At 37.5% G+C, this 17,112-nt stretch overlaps 1 protein-coding gene across 1 annotated transcript in view; it reads right to left on the reverse strand.

Moving 5' to 3' along the window:
* The window catches only part of LOC139718359 (folylpolyglutamate synthase, mitochondrial-like), an 18,802-nt gene continuing 1,690 nt past the window's right edge, over positions 1-17,112 (reverse strand). The window contains exons 2-10 of the mRNA XM_071629832.1: positions 14,112-14,227; positions 13,399-13,606; positions 12,473-12,534; positions 6,609-6,711; positions 5,241-5,318; positions 4,493-4,655; positions 2,510-2,736; positions 1,156-1,225; positions 1-317 (exon numbers count right to left, since the gene is read on the reverse strand). Of these exons, the coding sequence (XP_071485933.1) occupies positions 1-317; positions 1,156-1,225; positions 2,510-2,736; positions 4,493-4,655; positions 5,241-5,318; positions 6,609-6,711; positions 12,473-12,534; positions 13,399-13,606; positions 14,112-14,227 (1,344 nt within the window). The remainder of the gene's footprint in view (positions 318-1,155; positions 1,226-2,509; positions 2,737-4,492; positions 4,656-5,240; positions 5,319-6,608; positions 6,712-12,472; positions 12,535-13,398; positions 13,607-14,111; positions 14,228-17,112) is intronic.

Raw genomic sequence — 17,112 nt, forward strand, 5'->3', positions numbered from 1 at the left:
TCAAAAGCGGGATCCATGGTTCACGATTTCACCAACGATGTAGAAATTTCCGGTCACCATCACCTGCACGTGGCTTGCGACGTCGAGTCGTCCTTCGTCATCGGATTCGCACGCCTGCAATGGGGGCAGATCCCGAAGGTCGTCGACGGTGCCCACGGCCCATCGGAGGGCAGACGGTATCGAAGAGGTCGCCTTCACTTTAGGGCGCTTTGTCTTTCCCAGTTTATCCAAGGCTTCCTCGTAGTAGGTCTTCAGTTTTTCAGTGTTTTTCATTTCTCCCTCAAAAGTAAACTTCGTTTTGGCGTGGTAGAAGGCAGCTAGAAAAAGAAGCAAACCCGATCTCATTTTTGCGGGACATTATGTGATTTTTCATTACTTCATCCTTCATAAGGACTAACAAAGCATCATCCATTACTCCAATATAATCCAATATAGTCCAGACAAACAAACATAGTAGGCTGTTTTGTAATACTATACCTTCTTAACCAACAAACGTTGTTTGGGCGAGATTTTCATAGACAATTTTTCCCATATTCAATTTCTACGGATAGCTATGAACATTGATAATAAACTCTCCTAAAAATGTGATATTAGTAACATTATTTCTTGAAACCTTGGTGTTATAAACAGAGTTGAGTTCTACCTCCCATTTTTTTCCTGTATACATGTACCTTCACGCTGTTAAACCTTCATTCAAACGTATATTCAAATAAGTTGTCAATAAGTTTAGTTGTTTTTTTGTGTGTGTGTTTTGTAAGGAGTTTATAGGTGACGGAAGTTTATACAGAAAACAACCAGAAATGGTGTGTGACGGCAGTTTTCCTAAAAAGTCGTTGAATGAAACTATAAATCGAAGTATTTGGCGATAATAGGTTAGAATCTGAATAATTATATTACGCATGCAAGGTACGTGAGAAGAGTTTAACACTTCATGGAATCCTGATTACCACTTTTCTTTATATGTGTTATATATCTTGAATCACGCTTAGTAGCCAAACGTGTAGCAGTTGGGTTTTTAAAGAAATGAGAAGGAAGCACATGCAATTTCATACAATGTGGGATTTGGTTTGTTGTAAAATTGATGTGGTTGATGAAGATTCATTCTAAGAATGAGTTACGTCAGTAGAGTTTCAAGCAGGTTTTTCAACAACTTACGATGAGCTTCAGGCAGCGTCCCAGCTATCATCCAACTCGGACAGAATATGGTGGCATCGAAGTCATAATCCTGTAAAACACACAAAAATTTACAATAACATAACACCCAGTTTAGGGCCGGCGCGAAGAGGGGGGGGGGGGGGGGGGGGGTCTATTGGGTTGCATCTCAGTCGGTCACATTTTTGGTTCTTTAACAGAAAAATTGAAATAAAAAGCTCACAAGAACACCCATTACTTTCGAGGTATCTGCTAAGAGACTTTTTTCCCAAGGAAAAGATATGGAGCATTAACTTTTACCCAAACCAATCACGACAATTCATCATAACGATCATTAATATTGCTTATAGAGCGCATTACACATAGTGTATTATGTCCAGATGAGCTAAAGAAAAGGAAATGTCCTAATATGCCTTGAAAATTGAATATCTACATCGAGTGTCTCTTTACCTTTTCGAATGTTCTACCAATAGAAGAATCCAAGAAAATTAACTGACCTCAATGAACAATATCAATTGAAATCTGCCTTGAAATGTTTTTAACAGTTTCAGGAAACACTAAACTCTGTGTGATTACATTATGTAAATTCTTTCCTTTTATTGAGTGCATCCCATGGGCACAATCCTACACTCTGTGTTAAGGACCAAATAATCGTTTTTATTGTTTTCATTATATCATTGTTTTTACTACAGATATATATTATTGTATTATAATTAGACATACATAAACATGCACGCATATGTACATGTGTTTTTTCATCTAGTTAAATACTTTACATCACGCTTGTTTTAAATCTGATTATAAGAGGTTGGAATAACCTTTGACAATAGCAAATTATTTGAAAGGGATGGTATAGTATTGGTGGAGATGAGGATTGGGGTTTTTTTAAATTTTTTTTTAATATACAAAGAAACCATTTATGAAATAGTAGAGAGCATACCATTCTAAGAGGAATTCAAAGCTTATTTCATAAAAATCAGTTTTGGAATGGCTGAGACAGCCAAAAACAAAGTACAACAAAGCAATCTTAATAAAAGGTATGGCCCAACTTTGATTAGGATCGCTCTGTTATGGATATCTCAGTCATCTCAAAACCAATTTTCATCGAATAAATATTGATTTTTTTTTAAATTACGTGCTCTTTCATATTTCATAAGAGGCTTCTCATTATATCTCACCGAAAAGAATGTGAGAAACCTGAAGTTAGGTCTCAACCAAAACTATACGATCCCTTTAATAAGAATGAATGAATCTTTTTAATTTCCATATCATGTCTGCCTAATTTCCTTGACATTATCTCTACGACAACTCCCAATCTCAGACCCGTTTGCTAATTTGTTTCTTCTTTTCGTCTTACTGCGAGTTTTGTCAGGACGCCTTGGGTCTTGTCCTTGGCTTTCATGCTGAACATGAGCACGCGGGTCACTGGTACACCCAGCCTCTCCCTTTCTTCTTCCGCAGCTAAATGAAACCATTCCTTGCACGAAGTCACGCTCATCTCATTGCTCGCGGTGTCGCAGTAGAAGGTGACGTGGTTCCAACGCACAACTTGGTGGCGGCCCGGTAACGAGCAGTCCTTCAACCCTGAGGGAATAAACACCAAACTTTTTGCAGTATTAAATATGCACGTCACCGCTTGAAAATGTATGAAAGGGTCACTTCTTTTGAGTTTTAAGCGCGTGATCACATATGCGATGTTACTTGTCCATGATCATGAGGATTTTATTTCAAATATCGGTTCTCTATATACGTAAAAGATAAGGAGGAGAGATCAGTAGGTGCATTTCACTGTTAATATCCAATTAACAAATTGTTTGTTAACGTCTGAAGGAGACACGTGATGCATCAAAATTTTGATGCAGTTAATGAAATACATTGAGCATTATAGATATATTACTGCTCTCTTCTTGCAAATAGAATGATTGGCAGTTTCTTTCTATCCTCTAGACCTCTTCCTATCTTCGTAAAGTCTTTCTTCCTGTTACCTTTAATACATGTAGTTACGGATATCATGTAGCAAAGCGTTCACGAAGAACTCGGCATTAACCTAGAAAGCGCTGATTGCGTGTGACATTATGTATTAAAGTTAATAACGAAATATACACATTGACCTCAAATGGATATAAACATAATATGTAAAATTAACAAAATATTTTCAAATGCAATGTAGTATAGATTTAAGTACAAAAGATTTGTATAGTTAATTTACATAGTATAGTGATAGACATTGGCTATATGTTGACTTATGGTCCCTGTAAGTTAACACGCATTTTTTTTACAGTTAAGTGAAATCAAGGCAAGCCATTCGTGAGTCCCCTCTCTCCCCTGCACCTTTGCACCTTTCCATCCCCTCCCCCCAAGGGAGTAAATCCATGAAAATAGTTTCCTATTCGTTTTGTCAGGAAAATGCTGTCATTTTGTCAAACATCTTTGCGTATGTTTGTTTTGACGGGCCCTGTGACGTTGAATATGTCATTAAAGTAAAAAAAAAATGCAACAATTCACTACATTTTACATCTGAGTGATATATTGAACTTGTTTGAACACCAGATTTTGTAAATGTTGAAAATGTTATTTAATGTAAAAAAAAAAAAATCGGTGTTATTGTAGTTTTGTTTATATGTTGCATTCTTTAAAAAAAAGGAAATACTTTGCAGAAGTTAGATTATGATAATAAAATTGGGCAAAAAGTAAAAGAACAATATCACCGCTGATGTCGTGGTCCTACCTTGTATAAATGGATCGGGCAGCACAAATGGTTTCGCGACAGGAATACCTTCTTCCGCAGTCGATATCCCCGGAAGGTCTTCATAACAAACAGAAAGAGAACAGACGGAGAAATATTTACCTTTCACACACTGCATGTACAACGCGATGCTAATTGCAGCTCTTGAGTTTGTGCTCCCAAAACAAGACAGACATGATCTCTGGCCATGTGATTAATGTTTACTCCCCCGTACGATACAACTATGGTATTTATGAATATGTCTATGTGGGATAGGTAAAAGTCATTGCTATTGATTTTGTCCTTGCGGTTTGATCGTTATCACAGACACATCTGCCCGAAGGGATATTTCTCATTTGATTGGAGGGATTGAAAAGTACAAGTATATACTTGTATACGCATATGTGAATAAATGAATACATTAATTAATAAATAAGTTTATCGATTAAGTTCAAAGCAAATTATATATGTCTAATGCCAAGTCTCACAAAGCAATACTGAACATTACAAATTGTGATCAATAGTATGGTACCTAAAGGAAAACATTTATTCATATTTCGTTTGACGGATTTGCAACTAATGCAAGAAACAATATCAAAGGGATATGAAACTAACCGTTGAAGTCATAGCGACCAGAATGTTTCTCCTCAATCCAGCGCTTCGCCATCTGAACAGCCAAGGCGGCGTTGTTGTGCTGAAAGTCACCATGAAGACCAAGTTCGATTGCTCTGCCATCGGTCTCGTAGGCAGAGAGAGGAGGGCAAATGTAAGGGATCGCCTGTCAAGATGAATACAAATGTTTGTTTAAATTTGGCCTATACCTGTCATGCATACGTGCAGTGGAACCCACTTGAAAGCGAAAGTATGCTGTATTGACGTTCATTCATGATTACTAAACAATCTTGTTTATATCTAAACCAATAGAAACGAAATAAATAAAACAGTGAATTATTACACTTCAGCAACATCGATACATGGCCAATCAAGTGCGACCAGGGCCCTGTTTCATAAAGCTATTCGTAAAGTTACGAATAACTAATACGAGTCACTGATGATCAGTTCTGATGTGCTTTACTTATCAAAATGTCCATAATTCAGCACAAGAATTGATCATCAGTCGCTCGTAAGTCGTCCGTAACTTTACGAGCAGCTTTATGGAACACCCCAGTTACTCATTAACGCTTTAAAAATAATGATCTGACAGGAACATACCGGTACATTCTCTTTTACCTGCAGCTCATAAATATGTTTGATTCGTGCGTGTGAGAGTGAGAGTGAGTGTGAGTGTGTGTGTGTGTGTGTGTGTGTGTACAAGAGTGTGTAGGGGTTGCTACCATTGGCTATACCAAGTAGACAAGCTTACTTCAATTTCCATCGTGCGCAGTGCAATCACCTTCAGAGGTCCTTTCGGCTGGTTGAGGGTGAGCAAAGGGCGGTCTTTCTGCAAGTTAACCGCAGCACATCATTAGAAAAAGTCATTTTTCGTTTTATTGGTTAAATAGGAACAAAACATCGACCAAAATATTAACTTTATTGTAAAAATGACGCAGATTAAACAGCTATCCAAGAATATCCGTCACGCCATTTGAAATCAGGTTAATTATGGGAAACCAACATGTCTAAACGTATTTGTAGATGTTTTCATCTCTTACATAAAACCTTGCATGATCACGAGAAAAGAAAATCAATACACATGTACTTTATTTCTACACAACTGTATTGGATGTACTGTATACATAAAAGTTGTAAGACCGTGTGAAGATGTAATATGCAATTCCAAGAGAACATACGTAGGAAGTTGTGTCTGAGTAGGGAAAAAAGGATAAAGTAGGGTCTAAAATATATATATATATATATATATATATATCTGCGGAAGATGTGGCATGTTACAAAAAAAAAATGAATTTAAGTCTTCTTTATTGAAAAGATAGAATACCGCTTAAAACCCACTGCGAGTAGCAGGTACGATGACAAAACATAGCTAATAACCTAACGGCTGATATTAGTATTTTTGGAGGTTTGTTAATCCGAAAATGAATAAGATTCGTTATTCCAAAATACACAATACCTAGAGGTTTGTCAATTCCACAATGAAAGAGGATTCCTTAATTCAAACATACGTGGCGTTATATGTTGAATCCATAAACGAAAACCGTTTCATCATTCCGAAGGTTCCGAAGAAAATTGCAAAATCATTTTTGTATGAACCTGCCTTTGTACATTACGAACCTTATTTCATTTTCAGATTAATGCATCTTCAGTATAAAGAACCTTGTTTTATCGTGGATTAACTCATTTGATCTTCGGAATAACGAACCTTATAATTATCTAATTTTGGATTAACGACAACCTTCGGAATGACTAACAGTAGTCAATAAAAACATAACATGGTGTCTAAATAAAAACGTACTATGGATAACAGCTACTCCGCGATCGATTCACACATAAGTACATGTACTCTTTAGGCACAACGCATTATTTACGAAAAAGTTGTATCAATTAATTAAACCTCTTATAATGTCACTGCCAATAATATTACGCACATTTGCAGACGAAAAACTGCACGCAAAACGGAAAAGCAGACCGCTCTGTGTGCCATTTTTTGTTTGTCGTAATTGATGTATTTTTTGTATTAATTGCTAAAAGAGGTGAGGTAGTTAATTTAAGCAGACATGATGTGTGATAACATGTATATTTTCATTGTCCAATGTCAGCGACAAATAATTCTTACCTTAGCGATGCCCGATTTGTGCCAGGCGATGCTCTCCAATGTGGTTCCAAGATATTCGGTGTGGTCAATGCCGAGAGTCGTGAGGCCAACAACAGCTGGGGCCCTAGGTAGTGAAGTGCGGAGTAAGGGTGGGATTTCACGGAGCACGCGAACGATTTGCGAAGGACGCGAATTAGTACAGTCTGCTATGTCGAAATATTGGGTCCCGTGAGATTTTCGTGCCAAAATTGATTTTTTTTTTTTTTTTTTTGGCTAACTTGGTCAATTTGGGGGTGCTGAATCCAAAAAACTTTGGTTCCATTTTTTCCGACCACGTATTCAGCCGCCATTTTGAATTTCAAAATGGCCGCCATAGTAAACGGTATTTTGACCCAATTCTCATAATGTGAGCGTCATAGAAGGCTCAAATTTGATGAAAAAAAGCATGTTTATGATGTCAGACATTCTGGTACACCATTTTCTGATACTGTAGATAGTATTAATACAATTTTTAGGCAGCCATCTTGAAATTCAAAATGGCCGCCATAGCTAAATATATTTTACCCATATCTAAGGTTGTAAGCATTATGGAAAGTATAAATTCGGGGTAAAGAGCATGCTTGTGATGTCAGGCATACTAACATATACATTTTTTTTTAATGATGGATCATTTTATTGGCGGCCATCTTGAAATTCAAAATGGCCACCATAACAAACGTAATTGGGCCTGTATCTCATATCGTATACATTGAGTAAGGTTGTAATTCGGGGCAAAGAGCATGCGTATGCTATTAGACATTCTGAAACATCTTTTTCTGAAACGATGGTTCATTTTGATATTGAAGGCGGCCATCTTGAAATTCAAAATGGCCGCCATACCAAAGCGTATATTTTGACCAATATCTCATGTTGCTAGGGGCTGTTGTAAGCAATAAATAAACCAGGCTTATAATGTTGAACATTCAGATGCACTTTTCCCCTCCCTGAAATTGCAGATCACTTTCGAGGCGACCATCTTAACATTCAAAATGGCTGCTTTTCAGCTAATATATCTGGTTACAAGCAATGAATGTCTATGGTGGCGTACAGTTTACATTCTTTTAAAAACAAACACATAGATCCTATACTTTCTGTAATAATGAATTATTCGCTTTGGCCGCCGCTCTTGAAATTCAAGATGGATTTCGACCATATTTGGTGCTGTAAGATTATTAAACTGCAAACCCAAGCATGCTGGAACACTCATGTGTAAGTCAATCACTTCAGTGAATTGCATAGGCAGGACTGCTTCCTGTCCCGTAGGTACACTGCCATGTTGAAATGCAAAACGACTGCCATGGGAAACATTCCTTTAAAAGCATTGCATTTGAGTAAAAATTGTGAATGGGAAATCATGTGATTCTGACGTCAAAACAAATGAATTTCAAAAGAACCTCTTAATAACTGTGTCTGAGTGACTAAATGCCCCATTTAGACGATTTGCTTGTAGAGTTTACAATATTAGCCCTATATTCTAAAAATTTGTGAGATAGTCACTTTAATAGATATAATGTCTTCTAGGCCCATTCCCTGCATGAGTTTTTGAAGTCACAGCACTTTAAAGCTGTACACGGGGAGGATTGGTTCTATAAAATTCTTCCAGAAACAATGACTTTTGCATTTCTTGCTATGAGCATGATAATGAATTCTGTGGCCACCGTTTGTGTAGGAAGCTCCAAGTATTTAATTTAACAGTTTATGGATACCCTCTGGAAATAGCTACAATGTAATATATCATATTTCCCTGTAGTAGAGGCACAAATTAGGTTGTGAGAGTTGACGAGGTTTGCTCTCTCGATGTGTTGTATCAAGACTCTACTAGGGCAAAGCGGGAGATTGTCCTGGTTGAAGTCATCCACGCCAAACTTCTGGAAGGCATGGACTGTGTCATTTCACATTCTGCATGATTCCATGCAGGTTCAGATACTTCTTGGTCCATCTGCTCTTTGTGACATCCTCAAATTTTCAACTTCAGCCAGCACCATGAAAGGCATGAAAAAGCAGACCTTTATAGTTGTTGTTTTTTTCACAACGAACTGCAGAACATAATCTCTAAATAATGTCAATTGTACTTTTATCATTTTAACAATTTTCCAGTGATGGAGCAGACATCATGCAATGCAGTAAGTAAAGCAAACTTGAAGATCCATCAGGAGAATTGAAATGTCAGTGTATACGTAATAATCATGAATATCTCTGATTTTTCCGTTGCTCTTGAAGTAGCATCTAATACATACAATGGAATGAGGCTATCTGTTTCCTCGTTGTGAGTGACGGGTGACAGCTCCCATGGCATCTTTGATGAACCCTTTGTTTCTTTTCTTTCCGTGATGTGGTCTCTGTGTCAGATAGAAATGACTGCTAAGTATTTCAACTTTCAGGTTGATTATTTGGCTCAGTTTTGTGGATTTCTAAGGCATGGGTATGAAAAATGAACCTTTTTCAGTGAGAATGAGGAGAAGGCCATGAAATTATAAGATGAAGAGTGATTGTTGAATTACTTAGAACTTATACCTTCCGATAATTGTATCGTCCAGCAATGACTGGATAATGACAGGTCTATTAGACTGTAGAACCAGTAGAAATGTTTTGAGAAGTTGGTGATCCTCTTATGCTTAATGACTTTGGATCCGATCTTACATGGTGTATTTTGATTGCACCAGCTGAATGTCTGGCCTTTTCATACTATCCGAGAAATGAATATATTTTCATTCTCTTAGATACAAATTCTTAGTACAGAAGATGAAAACTGCCCTTTTCATCTCTTTCTAGAATATCCCCCTTGCATGTTTCCTATAGCTGAATGCCAAACACCACATTCATCAGCTTCAAGGCAGTGACAATTAATTTTTGAGATTACCCTCATGTGATGGTCTTCTAAATTGCGGAGGAATTCTGATGCACGCAAAGTGCCACAGAACTGAGCTATTATTGCTCCTTTGTTGTTTTAGAATCATAGGCTGAACAGCAGTAAGCATCTTGGAAGTCTTAATAATTGAAGATGACCCACTCAAGGGCAATCAGGAAAGAGGCTACTCATTCCTTATTAATTCTGCATTATTCTAGAGATATATCTAGTGTCTGGCAAATCTTGTTTCAGTTTGTGGCCAACAAGCAAGCTTGTGAATGGGATGCCTGGTAGGGTGACCGTGACATTTCTTGCCATTGCGAGACTTTTCCTTGTTTGTCTTCAATCTCTCGAGGCAGCATCAAGTTTTTGAAGATCACCTTCAATTGTATCAATGGTTGCTTTTGTACAAATATTTTACTGACTGGGATTAAATGTAATCATTAACGAGGTTCCACGATGCAAAGTGATGTGTTCCCTGAGAGGCAAAAACAAACCGCTTTAGCGCGCAATTTGGGAACCGCATATACCCGCCTGGCTATATGGGATGTAACGCTTACATGCTTGCTTGCCCACATGTATGGGACAGGGGTATCCCCCCCCCCCCCCCCTGCTCAGTTTTTGCCCCTCAGCATAGCTTGATGACGTCATTGGAACCTCGTCCTTACATTTTGAATTTATGGCGACCATTTTGAGAGATGGCTCTCATTCTGCTTGACCTGGAAATGAATTCGGTCTAACTAGAACTATTTTGGCATATTCATCTAAGGCGCTTACAACGGATATGTTTTCTATATAGCAGCCATCTTGAATTTCAACATGGTTACCTGTCTAATGATCCACAATTAGGAAATAGCTGTACTGGAACGTTGGAAACCACAAGCATGCGCAGTCTTGAAAATTTGATGCTTCTACAATAATTGTAACCTAAGATATGGGTAGAAACGCTACGGCGGCCATTTTGAAATTCAAGATGGCAGCCTACAAACTGTACAAAACAATCCACAATATTAGAGAAAGATATATCTGAGTGTCTGACATCACAACGAGGCATTTTGAACCAAATTTGAAGCTTCTATTGTACAGTGCTCACTCTATGAGATATGGGTCAAATTACAGTTTCCCATGGCGGCCATTTTGAAATTCAAGATGGCAGCCTACAAATTGTATCAAAACAATCCACAATATCAGAAAAAGATATATCAGCGTGTCTGACATCACACCCATGCAGTTTGCACCAAATTTGAAGCTTCAACAATGCTCACTTTATGAAATATGGGTCAAAATACAGTTTGCTATGGCGGCCATTTTGAAATTCAAAATGGCGGCTGAAGACGTGGTTGGAAAAAATGGAACCAAAGTTTTTTGGATTCAGTACCCCAAAATTGACAAAGTTAGCCAAAAAAATCAATTTTGGCACAAAAATCTCACGGGAGTACATAGTAGCCTCTACTAAATGGCAAAATCCAGCATTCGTATTTTAGTCCGCAAAAGATCGCCACACGAACGTGAGGGTTCGGAAGCGTCGTCAAATGTTCGCGAATGTCGTTTTTACTTCGGCGTGAATTTCAAAAAAGTTTGAAATTTTTTGCGAACCTTTTCCGCACACTTGGTCGTGATTTGCTCGTGAATTGTTCTCGAAAGTGTCTTTAAAGCCTCGTCATATGCGCAAGACCTTCGCAAGACACGCGCGATGTTCGCAAAATGTTCGTGAAACCCCAAACAGACTCCGAAACTTTGGAGAATGTCTCGCGTATGTTACGCGAAATCTGCGAAGTTTTTCCGATCATTTTACGACGCAACTGCAAACTGTTCGCGTACCTTTTGAGACATTCTCGCGAACGTTTAGCGCACGTTTGGGGGATGTATGACCTATACGTTTTCTACAAATAAAAATCGTAGCATACATCTTAACATCAAACAATTATTAACAACTAGAGTAACAAAAGAAATTAAAGACTAGCAAAGAGAAATAAATGTTTGATATACAAAAAAAAATCGCAGAATACACTTAACATTAATCTAAAGTATGCAAAATTTCATTTGAACTATAGAGATTATGTGTTGGAGGAACTGCAAAAAAAAAAAAATCAAATGCTTTACTAGTGGAGATAGGTCCTAGGAAAAAGAAAATGTAGGCAAGCACACGATAGAAAAATGAGAGAAAAAGAAAGGAGAAATAGAGGAAAGAAAAAAAATCAACTCAAGACAGCTTCCACCTCTCCTTGGGTACATTTTATCCCATGATTATCGAAAATTTTTCGTTGTTCGCATTTCCGTCGCGTGTTCTTCGTGTACGTAACACGCTGTACTTTAGCAATGATACACACGACATTCGCACATACGTCGTGGGAACTTCGCACAAATTGCGCAAGAATAGTTTTCGGCTTCATTGTCGGAACACATTCGGAGAAAAACGTCTCCGAATGCTGGATTTTGAAATTCGCATCCTTCGCAAATCGTTCGCGTGCTCCGTGAAATCCCACCCTAAGGTCAGTTAGGTCAAGAATTGAATTTTTGAAATTGAAGTAAAAAAGAATAGTGAACTTTTCTCAGCAAATGACCAAAATGTCATCAGCCGGTATAATGAAAGCCATAAGAGTGCCATATTCCTTACATGCCTATATCTATCATCCCTATAGCGTCTTGAAATCATCCTTGAAGCCATGTTTGCCATAAGCGAGAAAAGGATGATATTTAAAGTTCAAAGTTCAAATTTATTTTTGTTGTTGATTTCTAGGTTTCCCGATCGTAAGTCTTTTTTCAGATACTATAGTTTAGAGTATGGAATCTTATAGATTCATATGAAAGTTTTGGAATTAATACAAGATAGCATACATGCAATGACTTATCCATGCATTAGCGTTATCATGAATATGACAGTAGATTTTTTTCCTGCCTGTGTTAATAGTTTAGTTCTTGCCAATGGACGGGATAATTCAAAATTGAAAATATGACTACAGAGGTTCCACTCATGCCAAATTGCTATCGAACTTACCGAAAAACATTTGAGTAGTCATTTTCTCCCCCAATGAACACTTCAAATATGACGACATCAACCTAGGATGAAATCATATTGACGTGTGATTTTTCATAGCTGCATAACATACAAGAGACAGTGCATCAATAGATTTGACAAAAAAAAAAAAAGCTTTCATGAATATTGTCGATAATGCATACAGAAAAATAATACACTGGATGAGGCTGAAACGCGTAGTACATGTATTGCCATGTGTACGTCTCATAGTGAATTAAAAAACAATACAGACTGTTAAGGCTTTCATGATGTCACGGTTTTCCTGTGTCTAAACCAATGCCTGTGAAAGAAACGACTCAGTGTGACTGTATGACACAGTGTCCTCTTTAGGACAACCAATGCAGACATAAGACCAAGATCAATGTTCCCCAAAACACAGCACACATATCAAAGCAGACTCAAACTTTACTATGAAAGATCTCAACACACCAGGGCACTATTCATATTTCTTATTCTCCCGAATATTTTTGTTAATTATATCATTAAAATTGTTGCTTTTCGTACCATACACATGGCCTCGGTACAAGATTTTTTTCTGTTTTTCATTGCACTAGAGCAGCAAGAATCAAAACCTATAGACAGATAATGGGATTGGTAGTAATCTTCAATTTGCAAAACATATATATCCTTATATCGTAAGGATCTTATTTTACAGCGAAATCTCAGTGCTACTACCAAAGCAATGCTAAAAGAAGACAGAGAAACAAATCGAACAGCTACAGCTTCCTTCTGATTCATAGCAGATTTGTTTTTCTTGTTTGATATGTCCATCTCCACCATTGCAAGATTTAACTGAGGGAGGCTCCTATCAGAAAAGGGATAAATGGTCATAACACACTTCTTGTCACAAGAACATTCATGGAATCCTATTCACAGCGCTGGTTCACCTTTTCTTTGAGAAATATGTAGAGCCCTAGTATCATCATGTATTGGAAAAGATTTGGGCGGCGTCTGTCCTCTTCCAATTCGTTGAAATCCTCCTCCACTTTTTCCAACATCTGTAAAACCTCTAGGCCGTATGTTGCAAACATTCGGCGCGGAACCACTTTACCATTCAAACGTATTCGTTCTCTTGTCTCTGTCAGCGGGGGTGAGCTGGTGGGGGAAAAAAAGCAGCAAATCTGGAGACAGGGATATTTGGAGTATAACGATATATTCCCAGACGTTTGAAAAATATATCATCCCAATCGATGAACACAGGTAAAAATACTATAAGCTTCAGAGCACATTCTCTGAGCAGTTGTCTATCTTAAACCCCCATGATCCTGCAGCATTTTCATTATTTGTATATACATGTTTATTCTTGAATGAAAAGGTTGCAGAAATGAATTGAAATTGACATTGAAATCGAAATACATGATTTTATATATATGTATGTATTACAGAGAACTGAAATTTTATGCGGTAACACTGAAACCGTGCTCTTGGTTACAGCTTTTGTAAGTAAAAAAAAAAAAGAAAATAATAATTCCAAAGAGATTGCCGAGGCAATTGTGTGATAAAGTGCACAACAAGCCAAGTGGAAACCTTGAATCCCCGTAGTCTAAAATGTAAAGACAAATCTGATCATCTATTGTCTCCTTTAATGATTACAACTCACCATATCATCCCCGTTTTAAATCCACACGTCTGAAGGATCTTCTCTGTGAAGAAGCACGTGGAACCTTTGCCTTTTGTTCCTGTCACGTGAATCACAGACAACTGGTCCAGATCGCCCTGTGGTATGAAGTCACATGATTCTGTTCAAGCAAGCTTTAGCATTGTAACTCGGTTTCGAGCTCAATGCAAGCATATCATCAGAGTGCAGACAAAAAAAAGAAATATTTCCTGTCTCTCCTTCGTGTACAAAAACAAACCAAAGAAACAAACAAAAAACCGCTGACCCATATCATATAAACTGTATCAGCTCTAGGTTGTTTGATATGTCATAAAACAACAAACAACTACACTAACAGACTGTTTTTTCACAGTTGAAACAATCTTGCGCTGGACCCCCAAGGACAAATTGCAGGTAGACCATTATGCTATGGTATCTTACTAATAAAATCATCTTACAAAATTCTCCTGACCCTACAACCCTATCACACCAATAATAATAATGAAAATAATAATAATAATAAAATCCATATTTACCCAGGGTAGCCTCTTCAGTGTTGCCACTGCTGTACAAGAGGGCCCTGCTATTATTGTTATTACCCTAGCGTTGTCAGCTACCCATTTATACACCTGGGAGGGACATGGTGGGTTAAACACATCTTGCTTTTCTGGTTTCTCTTCACAATAATGTTTGGAAGTTCTATGTCTGAATAGTTTTGCTGAAGTTCTCCTTTGTGTTTGCAAGATCTTATTTATTATGTCTCAACACGTATCCCCGACTGACATAATATATGTATTATACCAAAAAAAAAAAATGTTCAAATTATCTTTTTTAATCCATCCTGAAATTAGATTTACATTACATTTACATTACATTGACATTTCAAAGACATTTCAAAGAGGAATTACAGTCCGGGTATAAGTTAGTCTGATAAGAAAGAGCAAAATTGTACGAGTACAGCCATGCGACAACAATGGAAATTTGATCGCAATCGGATGAAAATTAGGTAAGTTATGAAGTTGTGAAGCGTAAAAATTGTTTTCTTCATTCGAAGTAAATAACGTGGAACCCCATTTCGCAACTGCGCATTCTAATTCATTGAATGCAGATACATTTTCGGTAGTGGCTATTCAACTTTTAATCTCAACCCGTCTTCAGCATTCCAAGTAAAAGTGTATTCAAATTCGCATATAGGCAAACAGATTAGGAGCATTTAATTAAGTCCGTCAGGTGTCCATCAGAAAAGTAGTAACATTATCTTTTTTAATGAATGTTGAAAAGGGATGTAGACCAGGCATGATGATGACGATGAATATGCAAAATATGAGGATCATGATGAAACAAAGATGTCAAATGAAGATTAAAAACACGTCATTATACGCGATCACGATGAAAAGAAGTTCAGTGATGTGTTGAGCGAATTGAAGATGTTCAGATTTGAAAAAAAAAAATCCTGACCAATGTGATGAAATTAAAGGTAAATGATATTTTTTTAAATCGTTCTTGCTTATGATAAGTACGTGTACTGAACACTAAGTTGTGAAAGTCCATCTATAAAACACGAAACTGAAAAAGCTTTGAAGTGCTCACCCAGCCTATAACACTAATTTGAATGCACAAAGACGGATTTGAATTTAATGCATGCCCAGACGAATGCTTGCATCTGAATTTGAACTTTTTGACCAGTGATTTGGGTTCCTATAAACAAATTTGAAGGCACTAAACGGGAAACTGTTTGATTAAAGTCACTCCAACGTTTCCAACATACGAATTTGAATGCACGTAAAATGAAAATGGATGACAATTTTACGAAATTGACCTTGCAAACCTTTAATAAAAAGTTTGCTATTGCGTTCAATACAACAACAACAAAATAATAAGTCTTATACGTAAGTTCATACTTTCTTTCAACATGATTTCCGTAAATATTGCTTAATTGCACAAGCTTGCCCGTCGGGCAAGTACAAACTAACTAACAAACAAACAGACTGGAAGAAAGAGAGACTGCACGTGATGCTGAAAGAGGAGGAAGAGGACATAGCAGAATTTTGAAGAATATGAAATCATCTACAACTGGAGGAAGACGGACTATAAAAGCAAGGACATCAAGAAAAATCCTTTGAAAAATCAGCACGTCTTTGTTTATACAATGCATTGCTGCAAAAGAACCGTGAGTTGAGGAGGCTCTTCAAGTACAAGTTGATTTATTTCACTTCCAAAAAAACAAATAATAAAAAATACAAAGAAACGCTCATATACACAGACGTCATGAAATCAGTACCACAATGCGATGAACAGAATAACATTGTAAAAGAGATACAGGCAAATTATCAACAGAGATACAAATAACAGTTACTTCACTGTGGTAAATGCATACAAAATATTGCTGGAAATGGAGGGGACTGCTAAAAAGCAGAGCTTGTAGTATTAGAATGCAGTCCCCTCATAGAGAAAAATATATGATTGCAAAAAACAACAACAACAAATTTCCGTAAGCGGTAGCAAAAAAAAAAAAGACAGACAGAGTAATACACACATACATGCACACATACGGACGCACATTAACAAACACATGGCGGCTCTCTTGTAAGGAAAAAATTAATGAGAGGAAAGAAAGATATAGTAGTGAAGAAGGTAGTAAGTCCGAGGTGGACAAGGGGGGGGGGGGAGGGGAGAGGAGAGGGAAATGGTGGGTCATAACCAGGGCACTGGAGGCACAGAAGCACGGGCTCGCTGATGAAGAAAGAGTAGTGAGAATAACGAAGCAACAACAACTTTGAAAATCAAAAGTAAAACAAGAAGAATGAATCTTCGAGGTCCACAGTATATTTCTTCAGTTCTGCATGCTAATAAGTTGACTGACTGCTGACCCACAGTCGAATCGGGGTACATCGGGGCACATCGGGCACTTTTCAGCTCTCTGAACGGGGTAACAGCGTGATAAGATCGTGTAGATCGTTCAGAGCGTAGATACAGCGTGCATTGATCGGTAACGGAAACATAA

This window comes from Diadema antillarum, unplaced genomic scaffold, assembly GCF_040938485.1.
Source record: "Diadema antillarum isolate AM-2024a unplaced genomic scaffold, OU_Dant_1.0 scf00000093, whole genome shotgun sequence".
NCBI classification, from domain to species: Eukaryota; Metazoa; Echinodermata; class Echinoidea; order Diadematoida; family Diadematidae; genus Diadema; species Diadema antillarum.